This window comes from Bos javanicus, chromosome 9 (assembly GCF_032452875.1).
Source record: "Bos javanicus breed banteng chromosome 9, ARS-OSU_banteng_1.0, whole genome shotgun sequence".
NCBI lineage: Eukaryota > Metazoa > Chordata > Mammalia > Artiodactyla > Bovidae > Bos > Bos javanicus.
Genome location: NC_083876.1, coordinates 42,381,236 through 42,407,383, shown reverse-complemented (window position 1 = coordinate 42,407,383; position 26,148 = coordinate 42,381,236). Strand labels below are relative to the sequence as shown.

The window sequence follows — 26,148 nt, the reverse complement described above, 5'->3', positions numbered from 1 at the left end:
AGTTCCCTCCTTCCTTTCCAGGTCTGCAAGCATTCAGCTGGTCAAATCTATGTTCAGATTTGACAGAAAAGCATATAGCATTTATTTCAGGATTTCTTCTCCACATGGACAGTTTATAATTAGGATACTACAGTTGGTACAAAATAAGAAAAAACTAGTCATGGAAGGTGGGTTTTCAGAGCCTTCGTCTAACAACTGGGGAAGAGCAGGCTCAGGGAAGGGATCCTTAGGACCTGTGTGCCTGGGTTTTCTTGGGGTGGCTCAGGGGCTCATGGACATGTGAGAAAGGCCACTAGCTTGGTCCTGGACTGGAGGAGAGAAGGGAGAGATGAGTTTGAAAATGGTTGTGTTCGAGGCAGGGCAAATAGTAAGGTTAATATTTTCAGAGGCTATTAAGTTTTAAGCAAACCCATGGCAGATAGCTGGAGAAGGCAATGGCACCCCATTCCAGTACTCTTGCCTGGAAAATCCCATGGACAGAGGAGCCTGGTGGGCTGCAGTCCATGGGGTCGCTAGGAGTCAGACACAACTGAGCGACTTCACTTTCACTTTTCACTTTCATGCATTGGAGAAGGAAATGGCAACCCACTCCAGTGTTCTTGCCTGGAGAATCCCAGGGACGGGGGAGCCTGGTATGCTGTCATCTCTGGGGTTGCACAGAGTCGGACATGACTGAAGCGACTTAGCAGCAGCAGCATGGCAGATAGTGGGAGAAGGCTTTGGAGATTTGCACCCCAACCCTTCCCAAGAGCTGTCCCCAAACCTTTCTTGCTGGCTTTATCCAGCCCAGAGAACACTGACATGAGAGGATCCCCCATCCCGGATTGTTTCATTGAGAACCACGTTGCCCTTGTCAGGGATTATTGCAAAGTGCCAGGGATGGGTGGGAGGCCTCTGGGCAGGGAACTGGCCACTCAGGGTGAGGGCTGGATCAAAAACCAGGAGGAGCCATGACCCCTAAACAGCTACAACCAATGGGAGTAAACAGCCTGGAACAAGGATTCCAGATTCAAAGGACTCTGTTTGAGGAGCTGTCCAAGCATTGCAATTTTAATCTTCCCAACTGTCACAGGAGGCAGCCCTCTTGTCTCTGATTACTGACCTAGAAGAAGATCCTGGTCTGAGATGACCCCTGGGGGACCCTCACTTTGAGCCTCCGACCAGATCGAGTTTTCCTTCCCTGCCCAGGGGCTGCCCGGTTGTAGTCATGAGCTGAAATTAGAAGATCCGGGGAGATATGAAGTGTACTCAGCAGAGACCCGCAGGCTCCTGTAACAAGTCCCTCCTGTGCAGTTGTGGGGCTGGGCCTCAGGCAGCCGGTGGGAGTGGCTTTCCAGACAGCTGTGAATCAGGCCTTTGGGGTCTTGGCTGGCAACAACCTTCATCTGAAAGACTTTTCCTTGTTAGCCACTTACAGGAACTAGTCCTAATGTAATAATAATGAACATTAAAATGTTGATCAGATAAAATATACAGAGGCTCATAGAAATTCCATTCTTTATTAAAAATACAGAAATACTTTTTACAGCATGAACAGAAAATACTGCATTGTCTTGGAATCTTAGGATTCAGAAATTTTATTGAATCAGTCCCAGGTCAATGATACACTGTGCTAGAAAAAAAAAAAAATACTGCATCAAAAATGGGGGGAAAAAGCACCTGAAAAATATTAAAATCATTAAGGCCAGTAGTGTTTATGTAATGAAACTGTACGTATCTATCATGTACCTGTAGTGACCATTTAAGGGAATACATTAAAAACAGACCCCTAAAAAATGAAAGAATTGTCAAAGGCAAAGAGTTACAGATAATCAAAAGGTTTTGAAAAATTTAAAGCACATTTTGATATGGTGTCTCACATAACAGTCTGTTTGTTAATAGTCCATTTGCACTGTACGCTGTAACAAATAAGCATATCAGCTCACTCCTGAATGCAGTTCATTGGAGCCTGCACATTACAAGTAAGAGAAAAACTGGAAATATGTGCGGTAAAAAACCATGTATGTTCACACACAGATAATGCATCTGTATGGACAATGTGTGATGAAATTAAACTAGAGGATAAATAACTTTAATAAGATCTACACCTTGAGGCACATGAGGAATAAAATTCATGTTCTTTCTAAGTTACGGACACAGCATCTTTTCTCCCCATGTGTTTTTGTACCTTAGTGTAATGCTTATTGCATTTAACCTAGTTATCTTATGTTTGCATGCTTTGCAAACCGAATTACAGAACCAAATTGCCTATTACAATTTCCCATCATGTGACACAATTACACAGGAACACTTTGAGGTGAGAGGATTGTCCCGATGTCAGGAAACACTGATTGCATCATGCTCGCAAAGAGCAAAAATTAAGGAGCCGCTGTTTCCCCAGGTGATAGAGTCTACTGCTCTGTCTAATGTAAATACTGTTCCCCATTACAATGAGTTCCATTCACTGATTTCTGGTCTGCAAATTTAGATCCGTTAGTATTTTAAAAATAAAAAAGCCAGATCCTAAGACAACACCATTTCCTAATCGAAGCTCTGCATTCCTTGCACACTTCTAAATAAAGCAGGGAGTTGAAGTAATGTTCCAGAATTAACTTCTAACCATAAAAAGTAAAAGCACAGTGGATTTTCAAGTAATTAGAGTATCTGCATCACACTCACCAGGCCCTTCTTGCACACATGCCTCGGCACAAGCAAATGCTGTAAAAATTTCCATCATCCAGTAAATGCTGGATGAACTTTGCCTCAAATTTACAAACTCAGTCACAAGCACTCATGTGAACATCCATGTAAACGCACCCTTTCACAATCTTTAATTAGAAAGGAGGAGAGACCATCTAGGTTGAGAAAAGGGATGGAGTCAACCCTGTTTCTCTCTTACTGAGATGAGGGGATGGCCTATTTTCACCTTCATTAAAAGCAGAACTTCACCAGAGAAAGTGAGCAGCTGCAGTCAGTCCCCCAGGTGGAGAGAGCAGAGGGTCCCCTGTGTTGGCATATTGAGGACCAGACACAGAATAAGGAGGTGGAAATGTGAAATTAACTAAGGCTGAGTTGAAAGAAAGAATCTGAATATAAACTCCTCAGCTTACCAAACAAAAGGCACAACATTTCAATCATCATCATTCAGTCTCGAGAGTTTAGTACACAATGATTTCCACTTACTCAGAATTCCTCGTTATTTACCTAGAGCCTTGTCAGATAATCACAACCTAGCATAGTAAAACACAAAACTTTTAGCCTCACGATGCTTTGTGATGTTAAAACGGACCTTAATAAAAAGTTTTCACTGTCAATGTGGAGAAAAATTTGCAACAGAATACAATTATGATGAAATGATTTTATTTCATCTATTTATTTAGTTTTCATGTGTATGGAATAAAAAGTCAATTTATCTAAGGATGTACTTTTAGTATAAAATCTTTGTATTTATAAAATTATTTTATGTATATACAGGAAAGAAATAATCTAATCAACCAATAATTATAAAATGAAAATATACACTATATAAGACAACTGCTATTTCAAAAGATCTGGAGGATGAGATAAGAAGAGCTCATTTTTTAAAATCCTCATGTGATCCAAGATATAGCTGGAAGTTGACAGAAAATTAAGTACTGTGACTTAGTAAACAGTGGAGAATGAAAGAAATCAAAGTTCTCCAAACTCTTTCACATTTGAGCAGAGACACTTTCGGTTCCTGCGGAGGCAAACAAGTTTGATTTCTAGAAAGACCTTGAGCAGGTATGACAGTGTTAGATAAAGGCCAGGAACAGAGCATCCTTGTTCCAGAATTTTGCTGTCTTTCTCCCCCGTCGAAACCACATTTTCCTTTGGGAAATATGTCATCATCTTCCCCTTCTGAGACACAAGCCCCTTAACACTGCACACATCTCAGCAGACTTGTAAAATGCCTAAAAACAACCCTCACCCTAGAAGTGCCTCTGATGTAGGTCATTGTGCCTCACCTCTGATCCTGGCTGCCCTCCTCATTTAAACGGAGACCCTGGCCTGGTTTTGGTCACTGGGAGGTGCAATCCGTGCTCAGCGGGTCTGGACAAAGCTACACGTTCTATGAAGAACAGTAGCATGGCCAGCATTGCTTCTGGAGGGCAGAGTGACTCCATGCAGGCTACAGGAGCCAGCACCGCTGGGAGAAACAACTCATGCTTCTCAAGAGGCGTGTGTGTCCCAGCGGCTCCAGGTCACTTGGCTCTGGCCTTTGAGACTGAATGAGGAGGGACAGCTGACAGGGTGGGCACTAGGGCCGATGCTGGGCGAAGGCTGAGGAGGCCTAGGAGGGAAATGTCAGGGCGAATCCAGAGTGAAGCCATTAAAGGGACAGGACTCTTGTTCCCAAACTCAAGGACAGACTGAGAGGGCAGGACCTTGAAGAGTGGAATGAGCAGGTGGAGATTGGGCCGGAAGCACCACAGAGCTGAGGAATGTTGTAGGTGGCTAACGATGGGATGGTGGGAGGCAGGCAAGGGCCAGGATGGCCCAGTTAGGCAGGGAAGAGGTTACTTGTTAATTCTTTATTTCCCTCTCCATTTCTCCTCTCTCTCCCCCAAGGCACTGGGGCGGATGGAATGGAGAAAAACAGAAAAGAGGAAACAAAGGAAACACAGAGGCAGAAAGAAAGAAAGAAATGGAAAGTAAAAATAATGAGAAAGGGTATCACAGTGATACTTCAGTGGCTTTGAGGAGGAGCCATGGGACTTGATGCTGAGGCTGAAGCTCCAATACTTTGGCCACTGATGGGAAGAACTGGCTCATTGGAAAAGACCCTGATGCTGGGAAAGATTGAAGGTGGGAGGAGAAGGGGACGACAGAGGATGAGATGGTTGGGTGACATCAATACCTCGATGGACATGAGTTTGAGCAAGCTCTGGGAGTTGGTGATGGACAGGGAAGCCTGGCGTGCTGCAGTCCATGGGGTTGCAAAGAATCAGACACGACTGAGTGACTGAACAACCACAATGGGCCAGTGAGAGAAGAGAATGAGAAAACACATAGACAAGGTCAGACAGGAGGAGAGGCAGAAGCTGGAAATCGTAAAACGGAATATGGAGGAGCCAACAGCCCCACTGGCCTTTGCTGGAAGTAATATCTGTAAATGCCTTTGAAGGACATCTGGATCCCACTTCTTTTCCAGATGAGGAGATAGGGTATGAGGCAACTCGGAGGGCTCATTTCTTTGCACTGCACCATAATCTGCCTCCAGAATGGTGAGAACCAGTGGGAGAAGGCTCTCCCCTGGAGGTGAGCCATCCAGGTGTCCCCCAAGGCTTCTTCCTCCCAGTTCCCCTGCCATTTGGGGCTGTAGGGACAGTCACAAGATCCTGAGCTTACGATGCCTAGAGATACAGCGGCGAACTACAAACGAGCTTTACAATGAACATGTTGAATGTTCATCCAGGTGATGTTGCCCTCCAAAGCAGTCTCTGCGGTGCAGCTCCTTATACTGATATATTCAAGTTAACAAATGAGTTGTGGCTGTTATTGTTCAGACCATCTGCATCCACTAAGGAAACGTGAGGAAAAGACAAACTGATGAGTATGGAGACACACTGACATCTCAAGTCGATCAGCTGTGCTGCTGTGCAGACATGACCCCAATCCCTTTGACTCCAGAAAGAAAAAAGAATCCACCCTCAAGTGACGACAATGGGCTTTCCACTTTGACGAGAATGTGTTCTAGCTTCTAAAGATGACCCCCAAAAGAGATGCACTAGAAATATTCTAAGCAATGACAACATCCTTGGGACACACGCTCAGGCTTTTGAGCTGATTTCTTTGAAAGTGAAACACTCCAAAATTTGGTGTGGTTGTGGGGGAAAAAAGTCTGTCACGTAGTTCTATTTTCAATGCTCCTGTGTAACTATGTGGGAGAGACAGAAGCCCCTGATCTCTCCAAATCAGCTCTCAAGGGTAAAGACGGGTGAAGAGTGAAAAGGCAGGAGAAGGTGGTCCCCTACCACCTCCTGTAGGGTGCGCCTTCCCAACCGGGTCACCACCAAGAGATGACAGAGTGGCTTGTGGGGGGCTTGTCAGCTCTGCTGACCTGCCCTCTCCACAGTCAGCAAGGCACTGGGAGCGCAGGGCTCAGCGGACATGCCCTCTGACTCCCGGGGACCCTGACTGTCCTCGAGTGATCAACCAGCCCATGGAAACCCTACTCAGTGCTGAGAGCCATCATGGACTAGGAAGGAAAAGATGTCTTAATAGTAAAGCTGGAAAGAGTCTATTGTTATTCTCTGATACTTTGAGTAGCACATGAGGCCACTGAGAATGTGAGATCCTAAGACGAAAAGAGGAGTGAGATGGAGTTTACAACTGAGGGTCTGACCTCCCTGAGCGTTTGGGAAACTAGAGGAAACGAAAGGCTTCAGCTCTTCTTTTGGCCTCCGCCCTTCAGCACTTCTCCTTTCAGTAAAGATATGGTGTCCCAAAAGGAAATCAGTGGCTTTTTTGAATAAAATATGAAAACTAGTCAAGCATTCCTGCTTTCAGCCGATGAATATTAATGAGGTAGCTTTTATATGGCAGGTGCCACGAGGCAAGCTGCTGGATGGTAGCTACTTTTTCCAAATACCAAGTTTTAAATATTTTCAGAGAATCTGTTCCATTATCTAGAATTTTATCTCAGCAAACTACATAATCTACATGTTACTTTGGGATCTGATTTCTAAATCATTGCTCGATAGTTCTCCTGAATAAGAACGCTCTAGAAAGCAAAAGCTCCCTTTTGCAATCCCTTTTCATACCTTCCTCAATTCCCACCTCTTATTGCACAAACTCACAAATACACAGTTGCCAGGGCATGCACACACAAGCTTGGGCTTGGCGTCATAAACTCCATCACTCTTGCTTAAATTCACAACAGACCTTGTTTTTGTCTAAACTAAAGCTTCCTTAGTTTATTACATCACCAGCGAGTACAATTAAGAGGTAGGACCTCCATGTCTTTTCCAGTTATTGAGGAACATGGACTTACAGATTTGTTCATGCAATCTTTTCTAACTCACATGCTTATGTGACCACAGCCAGATTTACAACTACAGTAAAGATTCTCCCAGGACACCCTTTTCTGTGTGTGTGAGGCCGCAAGAATTTCGATAGTTTTTCCTGACAGGGCTGATGAATCTGATGGCCATGACCTATCTAAGTCCCCCATTTATACACAGTGTCTGCCGCTCTACGCTAATATAGTGGGGCTGGGGCCTACTTGCCAATGTCAATTTGTATTATAGGTGTGGTTACTGCACGGACAAGCTCCGTTGAAAAGAGAAAGATTGCAGAGTTGGCTTCGTCTCAAACGTCTGTGTCTGATTCACAGACATCTGTGTCTCCCTGAGAAATAACGTTTTCACAACCAGAGCCGTCCAACAGAGAAATAAGCCACTTCCTATGGGACTGAACTCCCCCTAAGGGGAAGTGGTCAGGCAGAGCCATTTCTCAGGGGTGTCGGGAAGGCATTCCAGCGTTGGAGGGGGAGGTGGGGCCCACCTGAGGTTTGAGGATGCTACGTTTATGGTGGAGGTAGCCTCCGGTCACGTATGCTTACTGTAAAATGACACCCAGCGAGGGTCTGCTATTTCATAGTGAGCTGCTTGGAGAAGCAAGGCTTTGGTTGTGTTCCAAAGTAGGATCCAATAGAAGGCGTTTGTGTTGGCCTTTACAACACGCATCTGATATGGGGAACAATACAAAGGCTCAGGCCATGAGGTGGAGCTACAGAGCAGAGAACGGTGGGCCTGCGGCCCTCAGCAGGTCTGAGTGGTACGTCTAGACCCTTCAGAGGGAAGATGCCCACACTGTCTGCTGTCATCACTTCATCCACTCTGAGCAGCTCTTGGCTCTCAGATGCATCTCCATTCCTCTCGGGCCTCGTCTGCTGATGGTGGCCCGGTGGGGAAGGCACAGCCCACATGAGGTGGACAGAAGACCACCTTCCACTGCCTTTTTCACTCTTTACTCTGTATTCACTCTGGGCACCATGCACTGACCTGGAGGAAGGTGTCACTCTTTAGCTCTGCTGGCTGTGTTTCCTCTGGAGGAGATCAAGCTCATGGCTGAGAGGGAGGAGAATCCCAGGCTCTCTAGATGGGACTTGAAGAGCACAGGTCTGCAGGCCTGTTCAGAAGCAGAGAGTCAAGGAAAAGTACACCCTCCTCTAAAAAAAATGCTTTGCCCAGAACTGCTTCTAAGTGAGGGGAATTTCCTGCAGCCTGGGAGAGCCGGAGTGAGTGTTCTTCTCAAGTTCAGCGATTTGGTGAAGTCCGTGTGTGATAATACCACTGTAACCACAAAGGAATTCACCACAGGAAGTGTCCCAGCTGTTGCTTATTAGCATTAGAACAAATTACACAAAGCAAATTGTTAGCAGACATGTTTCCATAATATTTAACTGGTGGCAATAAATAAGAACGATTCTCTTTCAAGTAAATGCTAGATTTCAAAAACATCCAGCTTCCAATTGTCCATGAAGGAATCGTCTTCGATTAGGATAAAGGTTGGAGGGAAGGGCACCCTGGAAGCGGGGGCTCCCAGCCCTCTTCCTGGGGCAGTGTGGCCAGGAGTCACGTGAGAGGAGCTGCTGGGGTGACCTCACGAGATGGGAGCAGGACTCTTTGTACCACTAGGTGGCTGACCATCTGCGGGGCTCAGCACCTGTCTTCTCAGCACAGTCCTCCCCTGCCACCGGGGCTGTGGCAAGACTACAGCAGGGTTGTGTTAATTCTTGGGAGTGTGTTAGTAACTACAAATAAACCTTGCCCACAGACAGGTGTTCATCCCTCTCCTTAACCAAAAATCATCTCCTCCTTCCCCATCTTCTGTCTTGTTATCTGAGGTGTAAGGGAAAACAATGAGTCTCTCCTCCTCCCCTAAGCCCATCAGAGAAAAGTTGAAAAAGCACTGGTCAGAGCAAGTATCACAACTCACCTTCTCGCACGGATGGAAACCTGTCTGGTTCTTTAGAAAGAAAACAAAGTGTCTCCATCTTTTGAGAGCTTCTGACAATGACTAAATTTGAGTCCCTGGTCACTTTTGGGCATTTCCAATCTTATCTTCAGAGCTATAACAAAATTCTCCTTAAAACAATCTCAGAAAGTAATAAGAAAAATAATTTTAATTAAAAAAGAGAAATATTCCATATTCCATACAGCACATAAATACAAAAATAGGTCCTTGTAGCTGAAAGAGTTGGGCCTGTTAGAGGGGTGTCTGCTTTCTAAGACAGTCACTTTTGGCTTCCTCTCCTCAGTTTCCTCCTCACATACGCCAATCTCAACTCAGTCTTCCTTCCCAGTGTATTTTACTATCCTCTTTGTTTCTCTTGAGGAGCGTCCCATTCCTTTCTCCTGCTGTAAAGGAAAATACCGGACAGCCCTGCTGCCGGGAAATGATGGGAGTGCGTGGAGCTCTGGCGGGCACCGTACCAGGCGCTCAGGAGCCCAGTGGGCTCCCTGGCGAGGCCTGTCCTCTCAGTCACGGGGAGCAGAGCCTGGGCTGGCTTGGTGCGCCCAGTCAGTGCCTGACAGCAGGCAGGTCCAGAATCCCAGCACCGCCCGCCAGCTGCCTCAAGGGTGCACCCTGCTGCCTGGGGCGGGTTCTACCTCAGTGCTACAGAACTGAGAAGGCATTAGAAACAAAGCAAATGCGAGAGCTGATACCTTCCCAGCCACGTTCAAAGGCTCTTCCCACCGCACTGCCAGGAAGTACGCATGTGCCTGCATGCGCGCGCGCACACACACATACGAAATGCACATCTTTCACCTAAAATCTTCACAAAAGGAATAATGTGCTTTATAAAATATTTTAAATGCCTTAGGCAATAAAATTGTCTCAGATTTTTTTTAAGTGTTTAACAGACAAGTATAATTGGAAATGTTTCGAACATGAACGCACACGCCCGCGCACACACACACTCTAATTTGAAATTATGCAAAACTATATCATTATTCACCACAACCTGAAGCGAAGCTACTGCCATAGAATAACAAGTACCACATCTGTACAAGCGCAAGGCCTCCCCCCAAATAAGCGCCCATTTGGATCAGAGCGACACACATGGCCTGACTCTGTAAGGTCCATGTAGCGGAGATGGCCGGCATGTTTTACATTTGCTAAGCTATTATATCTGCCTGGTTTGACAAGATTTTTGAAAAGGGTGAAAATTAATTATAATTGCAGGATTGACGACAATAATTTGGCCAGCTAATTGCATCTCAGTGTAAAAACAGGCAAGGAAGAATTTCCTCCCTGGGTTATTCTCTGATGTGGCAGCATTCATTTTAAGAGTAATGAGATTTTTTTAAAGTCAAACCTTAAATATCATGGCTGCAGCAATCTGTCTTGCTTAAAGTTTAAAGCAAAATAAGACAGCACCTCTGTGAGAGCAGATCCACATGAACATGGACCCAATTTTCTCAAGATGGAAAAATCTCTCTCCCCTGAAAACTCCTCCAAGTGTCTCCTCAATATTGTTTGAGGATGATTTTCACTTGGTGGCACCAATGTCGGTATTTTTGTGCCAAGGGAAGCACTAGCAAGAATGGTAGAAAGTTTTGAAAGTTTCTGTATGAGGTACAGGGCTTCCCAGGTGGCTCAGTAGTAAAGAACCTGCCTGCCAATGCAGGAGATGCGGGTTTGATCCCTGAGTTGGGAAGACCCCCTGGAGAAGGAAACGACAACTTGCTCCAGTATTCTTGCCTAGGAATTCCCATGGACAGAGGAGCCTGGCAGGCTACAGTCCATGGAGTCATAAAAGAGCTGGACATGCCTTAGCAAACAACAGCATACAGGGTATATGTTGATGGAAGAGGCACCACAAGTCTCAGTGGGTTTGGAGTGAGGAACATGGGTTGTGGTGGAATTTTTCTGGATCTCACTGCTTTCATCCTGGCTGTTCTGAATATATACACTCCCCATGGTTTTCTGAGAGAGACTATTTAATTCCAGACCAGCTGTGAGCACTTCACGATGAGCAAACTTAGAGAGACAGAGTCAATTTATTGCTTCAAAATCGTGAAGGCCTGATTCAGGATAGTTTAGTCAGCGGCCGGGACCGACAGACATTCAGCTCTTCTGTAGCCTGATAACTCCAGCTCGGCTTCGTGGGCAGTTTTAGGACATTCTCCTCTGTCCTTTACATTCTCCTCTGTCCCTTCTCTGTCGCACTTTAAGTCAGCCACTGTTTGTGTGTCTAAAAAGGATTCTGCTCTGAGGTGCTTCCTCAAATATCACTCATTAAATGGGTCTAAGAGCATGGCATGGGAGGTTTCTTAGGGATTTTATCCATGGGATTTTTCAGACGAGAATACTGCAGTGGGTTGCCATTTCCTTCTCTAGAGGATCTTCCGACCCAGGGATCGAACCCTCATCTCCTGCATTGGCAGTTGGGTTCTTTACCACTGAGCCTCCAGGGAAGTCCTAGTAGAGGGGTGGGAGGCTGCACTCACCTCCTGCTCTACTCACCGGAGAGACACCTGTCCAGGTTGAATCCTGAGGACGGTGTGCCTTTTCTGATCACTGGGCCAAGGGAGGTCTGGAGTTATCGTTGATCCTCCCCCTCCCAGGGAACACAAAGTCTAAGATTCATCTCCTCATGACCAACAATATGGATTTCTTTTTCTTTTCTTTTTTTTACAGAAGAGGATATGCCCATGGCAAAGACGAATTCATTTTGAAGATATGTTTCCTATTCAGTGAGAGAGGAAGGAAAAAGGAGACAGGAAAAGAGAGAAAGGAGAAGATAAGAAGAATGGAGATGCAGTTCCCCTTCTGCCTAGTAAATTGTGGATTCACTGCCCTTCCCTGGACACAGCTGCAAAGGGGTAGAAATCAATTTTTTTCTATTATTCCAGAGTGAGAAAGGAAAACCGATTTGTAAATTGAATTAAACCCAATAATGGCATGTCTGTGTACATGCTATTATTATTAAAATTAGCCACAGATACAACTATATAATCCCACAGTGTAACTAGAAATCAACACCTTCCGATTTCAAAGCGTAGTTGGGATAGCTTTTTTCTTTTTGAAAGAAATGCTGTGGCTAAATGTCACTAAGAGTCTATAGTGTGCCAAAACATTGACACCTCAGTAAGGACTCTGGAAGAGAAGGGACTCCAAAGCCCCATCTGGGAAGAATGTGCTTCCAAATTTTTGCCTTTGCTGCTTGTGCATCTCAGTCAGTCGATAATGACTGGTTATGAACAAGAACCTTCTAGAAGATGGTTTCTTCCCACATTGCAATCTGTGGTGCTGACTGTGGAATAAATTCTCTGTGTCTGTGTAGGCTAGATCTTGTTCCCAGAAACCCTAATTCATCCACTGGGTACTGAATATCAGGCTGCTGCAGTGAGGGTCCTGAAATTACATTGGCAGCCTGCCCCCTAGTGGGGCAACACAGTACTTCAGATAACTAGGAATAGAAAAGATTTTTTTTCTTCTTCTTCTCTTTCAGAGAGCAAAAGAATTCAAGTTTTCCGGATAGTGCAAGGTGAGGCATTTATCCTCAGAAGACAGCTTCCAGAGCTGAATCAAGCAAGGTTGACAATGATAGGTCTCCAGGTCAGAGTTAAAGACGGGGAGCTGCTGTGGTGGGCATCCCCACAGAGCCTGCGGAGACAAAGGTTCTTCCCACATGCTTGGAAATCTCCAAGGTCCTCCTTGGGTGATAGCCTTCAGTTCCCCAAACTCTCATTATAAAAACAGGACCTACCCTAAGAGCAACAAACCAACTAGAAATGTTTAAAAATAATGGGCCTTTTTTGGGTAATTTTTTGGCAAATCATTAAAACAGAGGAACCTTTCAAAAGGGCCATGTTGAATTTTTTAAAAGGTCAAGAACTATGAGTTTTATTAAAAAAAAAAAAAAAAGACCAAGCCTTTGTGACAGTTCTTTTTCAGAAGAGAGTCCTTGTGATGGTGGTGATGTTGGTAAGGCAGATGGTCTGGAGATTCTGCTGTCTGGACTTTGCTTGTGTCTTTTAAACACCTTCAGAACTTGTCTTGCTTCAGTTTATCAATATGGTAGCAGAGTTTCAGCGCAGGCCCCAGCTTCAGGCCCAAGTATTTCATGATCATGTCACTCTTCAGCAACAAGAGGGCATTGCCATCAATCTCCTGGTGGAACAGGATGAGAAAAGAGAAAACCCAGAAGGTGGTCAAAGTAATCAAATAGTGGCCACGGTGAGAGTGTGGTCAGGAAATAAGGTAAGGGAATATAGATTTACTTAGATGTATACTCTCCTGGTCCCACAGCAGTGTCTTCAAAAAATAAATGAAAGCCCACAAATACTATGTGCTCGTCATGCCACATTCGCCCTGGGGTCATAATCCACTGGATCTTTCATATTCCTGCTCTGTCCTGATAGAAGGAATCTAACCTAATCCCAGCCATATTCCCAATACCATGCATATGTTTACCTCTTTATCCAATCTAGGGCTGTAGGAGTGAGAAAGCTCCAGTGGACTGAATGTGTCCTCCCCAACTGCTCCCCAAATTCATATGTTGAAATCCTAACCCTCAAGCGATGGTATTTGGAGGTGTGAGTTTGGAAAGTGCATAGGCCATGAGGGTGGAGCCCTCTTGAAGGGGATTAGTGTCCTCGTGAAATGAGAAGGTAGCAGTCCAAAACCTGAAAGAGGGCTCTCACTGAAAGCCGACTTTGATGGCAACCCAACCTCAGACTTCCAGCCTCCAGAACTGAGAAATGAATTGCCGTTGTTCATAAGCCACTCAGTCTACGGTGCTTTGTTACAGCAGCCTGAACTGACTAAGACAAAGTATCATCTCATGAGACCCTGAAACTAGTGGTTCCCTTTCCATTCCAGGCGCTGGTATAAGGCCCTGACTTCCATTCATCATCCTAATTGCTGGTTTCTATTCTTGGCAAGCCCACCAGCTTTCAACGGATTATCAAATTGCTAATGACAATCTAAAAGGGATTTCAGGTGCTTTTTGACCCTGTCAAGAATACTAGGTGGCACACAACTAAAAAATGCACCTGCTTCATCCCAGGGTTTAGCACAAACACATACTGAGGGAAAGCCAATCCTTTGAGGTCCTGAAATTGCTCCCATTTGTCTCTGAAAATGGTAACCCATCCAGACTGCATGCTGAGTTCACAAACTTAGTAAGGCTGGGTTTCCTCCTTCATCTATAGTGCTACTTTCAGATCACTAGAGAGAGAGGGTGGAGATTTTAGGTGCTCGGGTGGGAAGAAGAGGCACATACAGGACTCACATAACTTCAAGTGTTATCAGCCCCTCCCTTTCCTCTAACCAGCCAAGCTGTTCAGCCAGAGAAGCACCTACTCTGTGTCACTCACACTCCATGTCCTTGGTAGCAAGGCAAAGCTCATCTGTGAGCCCTCCCAGGGGCCTCTTTGCCTAATGTTCTCTCTTTACCCACTGCCTAGACTTCTGCTGACTCCTCTCATGCTGGAAGGAAGCCAGAGTCCTCCCACTCAGATCTGTCTAAACATCATCCCTCTGCAGTCCTTGCTCTCAAGTCCCCACTGTGAACTGAAGTCAAATATATCCCTAATAAAATATGAATGTTGGGTGAGATGACGATCCTCTCCAGGTCCGAGTGTATGATTTTTGTGAGTTTCATTTCAAATAAAAATAAGACAAGGAGAAAAAAAAAAGTGGTAATGCTGGTAGAAGAATGCTCCCTCTCCTTCACATGAGATGTCTACATCCTAGTCCCTGAAAGCTGGGAATTAAGGCTGCAGATGGAATTAAGCTACTAACCAGCTGCATTTAAAATAGAAAGAGTGTCCTGGATTATCAGAGAGGGAGGGAGACAATACAATCACAGGGTCCTCAGAAGTGGAGGAAGAAATCAGAATAAAGAACCAAAGAGCTGGCAGCTTGAGAAGGACTCAGCTTGATGTTGTTGGCTCCAAGGATGAGGACGGGAAGATAGGAGCCAAGAATGAAGGTGGATCTCGATGCTGAAAAGGCAAGGAAATGAATTCTTCCTAAAGCTTCCAGAAAGATGTCAGCCCCACCAACACCATGGTCTTCTCTCAGAGAGACCCCTGTCAGACTTCTGACCCACTGAATTGTAAGATAATAAATTTCTGTCATTTTAAGTTACTACATTTGTGGTAACTGGTTACGGCAACAATTGTAACCATGACACACAAGGCTTGGCAGATAAAATACTAATCATTACCCATCTAATTTACCATCTTTATATATTTTAGAATCTCCTAAATAACGATACAAATGCCTGCTAACCAAAGGCCATCTTCAAGCCAGGCACTGTGCATTTTTTCATTTAATCCTCAAAGCAGCTTAAGAATAGGCACTGTTAGCTTGCTGGCACGTTGTAGGTGTGTTACCAATGTTTGCTGACTGCACAGACAAATAGACGGGCGAGAAAACAGGACTCCTGATAAAGGCCACGTGAGGGAACAGATGGGACAAACGTGCCTTCGGTACAAGACTAAGTGGCTGTTCTGCTCTGAGAAACCTGTGGTCCCATCTGGCCTCCCTTGAGTGGTGCCCCCAGGGTGTAGTGCAGACGCTCCCCAACCCCACAGCTCCCTGAACCCCACTCCCGAGGCCCACCATGGTGCATACATGCTTCCGGAAGAGCTCCACATGGGGCCCCAGAGCCTGCGGGTCTGCATCTTTCAGGAACCAGACCACATCCTCCACGGACCAGCTGGAAGGGTTCCTGCTCCTTGGCCGCCGGGCATCCTGCCTGTCCGGAGAAGGGTTTGAGGCTGGAGGGGAGAGCACAGAGAGGGAGGCCGTGAGGCTGCGGGCTTGGGCTCGATGCCCACCTGGTGCTGCCTGCCCCCTTGCCTGGCCCTTGAGTCCAAGGTGGCCTGAGTGATCTCCTGTGGCCGAGTGAGGCTAGAAGTGCACTGGAGACGGCTCCCAGAGGCAGCCCCCCACCCCCTCATCTGTACAGAGGAAAGCACCAGAAGAGGGATCTCCTCCAGCAGTGGAAATGCTGACCCATGTTAGACTTCAAAGACCCCTCCTGACCACTTCTGTCTCCGTGGGCCTCGGACCTCCTGTGACCCAGGCCTTGGTGGCCAGAGAATGCTTATTATGATAGGCTCTGGAGTGCTGTGATGCCAAAATGACGTCAGGTCCTGTGTGACTTCACTGGCATCACCCTGAGATGACATGGCAGAATGGAGGCCACATTTCGGTGCTTGTCCTGGGTCTCTACTGCCATGGTCTTGGAAGCCCTGTCTGTGAGAGGTCTGTACCCTGCACCCACTCTGAGCACCTCCCCAGCCCTCGGTTCTGCCGAAGCGCTCACTCCAACCTCACCACTAGACGGGGTTGCTGGACAACAGGAGCCTGGTTCCGTGCCTGGTCCATGCTGGTCAGGGACTTGAGTTGCATTGTGGTATAAATGCTTTTCCCCCAGGGCAGATTAAATGGTGTAAGATCAGTGAAGGAGGAAGAGAGTAGGGAGTCAGTATTTAGGCAATATTTGGGGATGGTGTGTTTTGTTTTTCTTTTGTATGTCCCAAACTAATCCATCCTCTTTCCCTAGAAGCAGCATCTCCTCCTCTTCATGCTTCTGAAACCTCAGTCATCTTTCCTGTCCTTTATTTGCTCCTCAAATTTAATTATTCTGAAGCTCTTAGAAGGATTCCTCTCACAGGGCTCTCCTGTCTTCCATCCCTGCTGATTACAGCATGGGATTCATCCATCCATGGCATTTCACATGATGTTCTCTGCATATAAGTTACATAAGCAGGGTGGCAATATACAGCCTTGGTGTAGCTGTTTCCCAATTTTGAACCAGTTTGTTGTTACATGTCTGGTTCTAACTGCTGCTTCTTGACCTGCATACAGGTTTCTCAGGAGGCAGGTAAGGTGGTCTGATAGTCCCATCTTTTTGAGAATGCTCCACAGTTTGTTGTGATCCACACAGTCAAAGGCTTTAGTGTAGTCAATGAAGCAGATGTTTTTCTGAAATTCTCTCGCTTTTTCTATGATCCAACGGATGTTGGCAATTTGACCTCTGGTTCCTCTGCCTTTTCGAAATCCAGCTTGTACATCAGGAAATTCTTGGTTCATGTGCTGTTGAAGCCTAGCTTGAAGGATATTGAGCACAACCTTGCTAGCATGTGAAATGAGTACAGTTGTGTGGTAGTTTGAGCATTCTTTGCCATTGCCCTTCTTTGAGATTGGAATGAAAACTGACCTTTTCCAGTCCTGTGGCCACTGTTGAGTTTTCCAAATTTGCTGGCATACTGAGTGTAGCACTTTCACAGCATCATCTTTTAGGATTTGAAATAACTCAGCTAGAATTCCATCAACTCCACTAGCTCTGTAGTGATGCTTTCTAAGGCCCCCTTGACTTCACATTCCAGGATATCTGGCTCTAGGTGAGTGATCACACCATTGTGGTTGTCTGGGTCATGAAGATCTTTTTTGTACAGCTCTCCTGTGTATTCTTGCCACCTCTTCTTAAGGTGTTTATCCTTCCTCCTTTCCAAAGAAGTTCTAGTAGCCATCAAAGCTCAGGTAGATCCCTTCACAGGCAGCATTTCCATGTCCTGCCATCTGGATGTCACCTTCCTCTACTTTTAACCCCCAAATCTTTGTTCTTCTCTTAAAGATGCTCTGCACATTCTGCTTAGTATTACCGTTATGCATGTGCTTGCCTGTAACCTCCAGTTATCTTTTAAATTCTTGAGGATAATCTTTTTCATCTTCCCCCTAGTCATCCACAGACACCTAATGAGCATCTCTTCTGTACCAGGTCCTGGGCTAAGAGTTTGGTGAAAAATGTAATCTTCTCATTGTGTGCGTGCATGCTAAGTCACTTCAGTCGTGTCTGACTCTTTGCAACCCCATGGACGGTAGCCAGCCAAACTCCTCTGTCCACGGGATTCTCCAGGCAAGAATACTAGAGTGGGTTGCCATGCCCTCCTCCAGAGGATCTTCCCAACTCAGGGATTGAATCCATGTCTCTCACGTCTCCTGAATTGGTAGGCAGGTTCTTTACCACTAGTGCCACCTGGGAAGCCCAGAATCCTCTCATTACAGGGTTTATAATCGTTAAGTCCTCCATGGCTCCAAGCAAATATATTTGTAATATGGGTTCAATGAATGTAAAACAAATCAATACACTTCGCAAAAACAGTATTAGTAATTTACACAAAAGCTTTGTGTGTGTAATCCTTAATCTTATTTTCAGGCTCTGAACAATGAAGCAGCTTCCCTACCGAGTAATTCTAAGTTCGTAGTTGAAAAGACTTCCTTTCCATTTATGTTCTTTAATTTCAGGGTGCAGCGGTTTTTCTGCTGTCTCTTTTTTCCTCCTCTTTTCAATGTGCTTGAGAAGGGCACAGCTCTGCATTGGTGCTGAGAAAAGTACATTATCACATTGCTGTGTCTATCCTCAATACAATGGTTTGGTTGAGAATTGGATTTTCTTTGAGATTTTCCCTGCCTTTTCCTTGTTAGACCTGGAAGGGTCCCCTTAGGTGATCTGGCATAAGGTGCGGGCTGCATTTTGCCAGGAAACTGTTAATGCACCCCGGGGCTATCTGAATGTGGATGCATGCTTATTAGAGATGATTTCATTGCATTTAAGGACATCTGCACTCAACAAGGGGAGGAGGAACCATGGAAATCGCATTTGCCTTTGGAGCCTGCCCCATCGGAGTGTCGGCAGTAATCAGGGTGATAATAGATGCTCTGATTACAAAGGCGGGAAGCCTTCAGTGCCAAGAATGATTTTTAGAGTGATCAGAGCAGAGGTCAAATCTAATTTCCCATGTTTGACAGGAAGGAAAAACACCAGACCGACTCACAACACCATCCATGGGAGCCTAAGGTCCTCTGAGCAAGGCCAGGGAAAGGCTCTCTCAGTGAGCCACAGCCATGGGATTGAGCAAGGGGTCTGGCTTGTCTTTAGGGTGAGGCTCTCCACGTAATGAGCATGAAGGGAAAGTGGCTCTGCTCCTGGCACCTGGTCCTAGCTGTGGGCATTTTTGTGTTTCCTCTTTGAGGGGCTTTAGAGTCACACAAGACAGACAGTAGCAGGAAGCTGTCACACCTAGAGACCAGCTCAGGATCCAAAGTGAACTAGCTCTAGGAGGGAGAGAGGGAGCTTTCCAGCTTCTGCCATGCTCACACAAAGATAATAACCACACAGTCCCTTCAGCTGCTGTCAGGCTGTCAGGAAGACACATGGGTCTGGGCTGACATGGCCAGGCTAGGCAGATGTGACTGCACAGTGGTCAGACACAATAGATGTGAAAAAAATCTTGTTCCTAAAAGAACAGAGTGTGCAAAGCACTCGCTGATTGCCTTTGTGAAAGGGGGGCATTCTCCAGTGCAGAGAACTTGGTGCACGGTCAGGTCTGTTCCCTGGGTGCTGCTGGAGACATGTGCAGAGTGAAACCCAGCTGTGAATGGATGTAGGATGAAGATGGTGGTGGCTCCTTCTAATGCTGAATTCATACCCACCAGGAATGGAATGACTGTGAATCCGTCTAAAGTAATTCCGGGCACCTTCACAGCCCGGTCCGCCTGCGGCTGCCTGTGTATCACTCTGTCTCACACAGGCCCACAAGCACAAGCATAATTTCCTTTTGCTCACTCATAATTCAGAAGACACTTTATAGCTCATGATAGAATCCGATGAAGGAAGAGAAGGGTCAATGATCCAGGAGTCAGAGGCCCCTCCACCCACCACCGTGCGAGTGTCTCTGTGCTTCTCTGCTGGGAAATGAGGAGTTGGGAAGGATCGCCAAGGTCCCCTCAAACCACCGCCTCTCCTGGGCAACACAAAGGCACTACATTCTCACACCTCTGAAGCCTTATCAGCGTGTCTGTGGGCAAAGTGCAGTGAATGAGAGCCGGTGGCCAGGTTTCCAACCCCTTCCCAGACCTGATCATCTTATTCTTCATGGGCTTTAGGTTCTTCATGCTGTTTCTCTAGAGTATTGTAAGAATCATATGATTCTGTGGCTTTGGGCTGGAGCCTGATGACAAGCATCCTGAAGGGAAGCCCATCGGCTTCCAAAAGGGGCCCCTCGGTTTTGTTTGTTAACCATCAGTCTCTCTGCAATTGGAGACTGTCCAAGAACAGGGCCCATATCTATCTTGCTCACAGCTCCACCCTTAGACCTTAGACAAGCATATTGTGCTCCATGAGTATATGCTGGCCAGGACTGACCAAAATCCCTCTGAGTCTTAGCTGCCTCAACAGTCAACTACCTACCACACTGTGAGGATTAAATGTGATAATGTGAAGCATTAAACAGTAAGAATTAATTAAAGGTAGCTGCTAGTCTTCTTACTGTTATACGTCAATTCCATAGTGGCCAATAGATTTGTCTTCCTGAGTTCTGTGGCCACCATCTCACGTCCCTGTTCAGAAATGTCTGATTTCCACAGAGTAAAGAAAGCCCAATCTGCTTGGTTTGAACCCCAAATCTCCCAGCATGATTTCCGTCCATGTCCCTGCACAAACTCTTCTCATTCCTCGGAATGAATAAGCCCTACTACACCTTCACTCACTTTACCCTCTGCCCCACATAGAGTGCTGTTCCCATTCTTCTTTTTCTGGCTGAATCATTCTCTATGCACCACCCAAGGCCATACCCTATAGACTCAAACTCGAACCCATGGGAAGCATGTAGGTGGTAAGGTAAGAACAATGTTGAAGTCACTTCAATTCTGAAGCTTGGATGCACTCTCAGTTGGGAATTCTACAGCATCTCCTGTTATCCAAAATCTCTTTATATTACTAGTTCTTAGTGATTATATCTTGGATGAGAGACAGAGGTGAGCTCTCAGATTTTCACCTGAGTATCAGCAAAAAATAGGAAAATGTGTCCTGTGAATACACCCCTTGAGTCCATGGGCAGAGACGATATATCAAGCCAGTAGTAGTCCAGGGTAAGAATTCATGTGAGAGAGAGGACTGAGAAGTCTGTCACATCACTGATACCTACCTTCTCACACAGTCTCATACCAGTTTCTGATTTCTGCAGGTTTAAACCATTAAGGTTAGCACCATGGGGGAAAATCCATTTCTAGGTCCCTTCCAGTTTTATGACTTGGGTCAAACCCTCTTAAAGAAATATGGTTTCTTAATACCGACTGCTTTCACTTGGGATGCAATTTCAGAGCAATACCAAGCACTTCTTTGGACAGAGGGAAAACTTAATAGCCCTCCAGAGGGCCTGCGGCAGCACCCAAGCTGACTGCTAGGTGACTAATGGGTAAGGAGGCCAGGATTTTCTCTCCTATTTTAATCTACCTTCACTCAGTTTAGCATGGTTTATCTCTATGGTTTCCACATGTGTTTAGCTGCGCAAGCTCTGTTTAAGCTACACAAATGGAGAACCCCACTCTGCAAATGTGAAGAGGCCCTGGTTACAGAGGGTGGTGGTAGAGTCCTGTCTGCTCCCATCCCCTCCAGCCTTCCCCTAGAACCTCAGAGGGACCCACTGAAGCCCACTGAGCATGTGAAAATCCCAGGCACAGTTTTTGAAAGCCAGCTTTGGAGCCAGCTTAAGTCAAATCCTGGCTCAATGCTTGACTGACCTCTTGATCTTCACATGCTTTATCTGTGTATCGAACCTAATAATGCCTACAATAATAATATACACCTGACATAATAATAGGGCTTCCCTGGTGGCTCATTTATAACTCATAAAAGTCATAAATAATGTGTGGAGAGTGTCTGGCCCATAGTAGGTGCTCAATACATAGCTATTTAGGCTATGCCTCAGACAGGCCACTTTTCTGGGGCTGCAGAGGATTCGAATTAGAGGGAAGACCTCATGAAGCCGAGAGCTTGGCTCCTACTGTGAGATGGAAGGGAAAAAGTACGAGAGATGAGGAGACACAGCACCACAGGAGGAAACAGGCAGAAGGAAGGAACGTTTCTAATCAGCAATGGCTGAAAACTGCTAGTTACCAACCCAATCCACCTGCTAGATGCACGGAGCATGGCGGCCACAGGGAACAGCAGAGCCACAAAACGGATGATCCCAGGTCTCTGAACTGTGATGCACACACCAACTATAAAGACTTCTACTGTAGCTGAGCCACTGTACATTTTGGATTCTCCTTATTCCTACAGTTTAGCCCACTCTCATACACCATTGTCTTTGCTTGTGGTCAAAGGTTGAAGTCAGCTGCCTTCAAGAATAACAAAAGTCCACAAAGGGATTTGTGGAAACATCTGATTTCCCTGTGTTCCCACATTCAAACAGCCACCGTCCCCAGTCCCTCTATACTCGGTGGTCTCAGGGCAAGGGCACAGGAGGTCAGGTCATGGGGAAGCCAGATCATGCGTTACATTACCACATCTGTTTCCTTCAAGAGCGGTCCCGTTCCTCTTGGGGCTGGAGCCAGGAGGCCGCAGCCCAGGTGCCGAGGGGCCTCCGGGGGACAAGGGGCTGGCGCGGGGACCACTGACTGTGGTGGCTGAGCCGCCCCCAAGGTGGCCGTCTCCAGAGTTCTGCCGCTTGCAGTACAGTGAAGAGGAGGTGGGCAGGGAGCCCCTGTGGCTAAAGGTGGGGGAGGAAGTGTCCACGCCGTAGCGGTTCATGCTCGCAGGGTTCACCAGGCACTCCTCGGCGGTGACTGTTTTTGCTAGGCAAGAAGGCAGAGCAGAGAAGCAGAGATTAGAGAGCAGTCAAGAGGCCACCAGGCGCTGGGTCTTGGAAAATCTTTCCCCAGCAGCACGGGTGCCACTGTGTGTGGGCATGACAGAGGAGAAGGAATGGACCCGGGTGCCACTGTGTGCGGGCATGACACAGGAGAAGGAATGGACCCGGGTGCCACTGTGTGCGGGCATGACAGAGGAGAAGGAATGGACCCCAAGGCATGCACCCCAGTAGCTCAACCCTCAGCAGAATGACACCTGCCTCACCAACAAAGCAGACTTTAGTAGGGATTAGGACATGTGACCCTTCGTGTTCCAAGGAAAATGAGATCATCTTGGTTATTGATGACGTGTAAATAAAATTCAAACAAAGGTCTTTCTTCCTCTATGGCTCTGCTCCTCCAGGAGTCTCTGCCAGCTTGTTGGAATCTCCTGGCTCCCTCTTCTTTTGCCCATAACCACTGCCTTCCTCACCTGGCCCAAGATTCCTGGGAGAGATCAAGCCAGAGTCACGGTGTCCCAGAGTCAGGAGAAACAACTTTGGCCTGCGTTCTGGTACAGGTGTGGCGGCGCTTCCTCCCCACACTTTCAGTTCCAGTATACATGAGGGCACTAACCTTCCACCAAGGTGAACAAACTAGGGACATAAATGACGATCTGGATGGCCCCATGGTCCTCCCCAAACCCTGCAGATAAGAGAGAAAGACCCCATCTAAAGTACAGAGAGAGTAGAGGACCTGAAGAGCCTGCCAATCTCCTCCTCAGCTCCCTCACCGAAACAGATCAGGACTTTCTCCACTTTTAAAGCTCATTCTTACAGCCTGTTGAACTCTATCTGTGAGCTATACAAATGGTGTGGGGCGTTTTGTTTTGTTTGAAAAGACAAGGCCTAGAGGAATTATAGGGATAGAAAGAGGAAGAAAAATATTCTAGCAATTCCTTTTCTTCTTGACCCTAGACAAGATCATATCTGTCTAACTCCATCAATAACCATCCAAATACCACACATGATAAAAACAGATATGGACATCCCCAAAGTGACTTTAAAAAAGAAAAACCAATGGACCCCCAAGGCTGGCAATAAGTAAGCACATCTGGGGCCATGAGATCCAGATGTCTTCTTCTGTAAACCAGTATGGGTTATTCCCACAATATAGGTATTAAAAGATAAAGACTTGATTTAATTAGGGCAACTAGCAGGTCTTCTCACATATGGGGATGCATATGGAGCTTGCCTAGAAATAAAAACCACTGCATATGGAATACAGCTAAAGCAGTGCAGTGCCTAGAGCAAATTTTATCTGTTAATATTTATATTTAAAAAGAAAAATCTTAAATTAATAACCTAATCTTCCTCAATAAAATGCTGGAGTAAAGGAGGGTAAACCAAACCTAAAGCAAGTACAAGGAAGAAAATAATAAAGACTGAAGCAGAAATTAATTAAATAGAGGACAGAAAAATAGAGAAAATCATGAAACCAAAGCCTAGCTCTTTGAAAAGATCAACAAAATTGACAAACTTTTTAAGCTAGATTGGCTAAGAAAAAAAGAAGACTCAAATTACTAAACTCAGAAATGAAGGAGATGACATTAACACCAATCTCAAAGAAATAAATGGATTATTAAATAATATTACAATTATCACCAATAAACTAGGTAAATTAGAAGAAATGGACAGACTGACAGAAATAGACAATCTGAATCAACATAAAGCAAGTAAAGAGATCAAATAGTAATCAAAAAACAAAGAAATCCCAGACTTAAATGGCTTCAGAAATTAATTCTATGAAGCATTTAAAGAAAAATTAAAACCAGTTCTTCACAAAGTCTTCCAAAAAGTAAAAATGGAGTGCTATGGACTGAATTGTGTCCCCCTCAAATGTTCATATGTTGAAGCTCTAGCCCCCCCGGGCAACTATACTTGGAGAGAGGGGCCATAATGAGATAACTGAGGTTAATTAAGGTCTTAAAGGTAGGGCCTCAACCCAATAGTACTGATTAAAAAGAAAGTACTGACAAGAAGAGGAAGAGACATAAGAGAGTCTCCCTCTTCATACACACGTACAGAGAAGAGGCAATGTGAGGACACAGAGAAAGTGGCTGTTCACTAGCCAGGAAGAGTGGGCCACTGGAAACCAACCCTGATGACAGCTGGATCTCAGACTGCTGACATCCAGAACTATGAGAAAATAAAGTTAAAGGATAGAGGATGAAGTTTCTATTATGGAAGCCGGGCAGACTAATATATGGAGAGAATATTTCCCAACTCATTCTATGAGAACACCAATGCCCTGACACCAAAACTAGACAAAGACATCACAAGAAAACTAGAGATCAATGTCTTATTAATATGGGTACAAAAATTCTCAACAATATACTAGCAAAACAAATCCATAACATACAGAATAACTTACAAATCATGGTCAAGTAGGATTTGTTTCAGGGATGCAGGGTTGGTTTAACATCTGAAAATCAATTAATGTAATACATGACATCGTCCATTAATGTAATACATGATGATGTCCATTAATGTAATATACAGCTTCCAGATATTCAAGCTGGTTTTAGAAAAGGCAGAGAAACCAAAGATCAAATTGCCAACATCCGCTGGATCATGGAAAAAGCAAGAGAGTTCCAGAAAAACATCTATTTCTGCTTTCTTGACTATGCCAAAGCCTTTGACTATGTGGATCACAATAAACTGTAGAAAATTCTGAAAGAGATGGGAATACCAGACCACCTGACCTGCCTCTTGAGAAACCTGTATGCGGGTCAGGAAGCAACAGTTAGAACTGGACATGAAACAACAGACTGGTTCCAAATAGGAAAAGGGGTACGTCAAGGCTGTATATTGTCACCCTGCTTATTTAACTTCTATGCAGAGTACATCATGAGAAATGCTGGGCTGGAAGAAGCACAAGCTGGAATCAAGATTGCTGGGAGAAATATCAATAACCTCAGATACGCAGATGACACCACCCTTATGGCAGAAAGTGAAGAGGAACTAAAGAACCTCTTGATGAAAGTGAAAGAGGACAGTGAAAAAGTTGGCTTAAAGCTCAACATTCAGAAAACGAAGATCATGGCATCCGGTCCCATCACTTCCTGGCAAATAGATGGGGAAACAGTGGAAACAGTGTCAGACTTTATTTTGGGGAGCTCCAAAATCACTGCAGATGGTGATTGCAGCCATGAAATTAAAAGACGCTTACCCCTTGGAAGGAAAGTTATGACCAACCTAGATAGCATATTAAAAAGCAGAGATATTACATTGCCAACAAAGGTCCGTCTAGTCAAGGCTATGGTTTTTCCAGTGGTCATGTATGTATGTGAGAGTTGGACTACAAAGAAAGCTGAGTGCCAGAGAATTGATGTTTTTGAACTGCAGTGTTGGAGAAGACTCCTGAGAGTCCCTTGGACTGCAAGGAGATCCAACCAGTCCGTCCTAAAGGAGATCAGTCCTGGATGTTCATTGGAAGGACTGATGCTAAAGCTGAAACTCCAATACTTTGGCCACCTCA

The 26,148-nt window shown here is 45.5% G+C and overlaps 1 protein-coding gene across 6 annotated transcripts in view; it reads right to left on the bottom strand.

The window, feature by feature from the left end:
* Positions 1 to 1,485: 1,485 nt before the first annotated feature.
* The window catches only part of SCML4 (Scm polycomb group protein like 4), a 111,690-nt gene continuing 87,027 nt past the window's right edge, over positions 1,486 to 26,148 (bottom strand). For 3 of the 6 annotated variants that reach the window (XM_061427663.1, XM_061427664.1, XM_061427661.1), the window contains 3 exons: positions 22,324 to 22,614; positions 15,589 to 15,746; positions 1,486 to 13,128 (listed from right to left, as the gene is read on the bottom strand). In XM_061427663.1, the coding sequence (XP_061283647.1) occupies positions 13,003 to 13,128; positions 15,589 to 15,746; positions 22,324 to 22,614 (575 nt within the window). In that variant the 3' untranslated portion in view covers positions 1,486 to 13,002. The remainder of the gene's footprint in view (positions 13,129 to 15,588; positions 15,747 to 22,323; positions 22,615 to 26,148) is intronic. The other 3 variants (XR_009738485.1, XR_009738484.1, XM_061427662.1) reach the window with 3 other exon arrangements.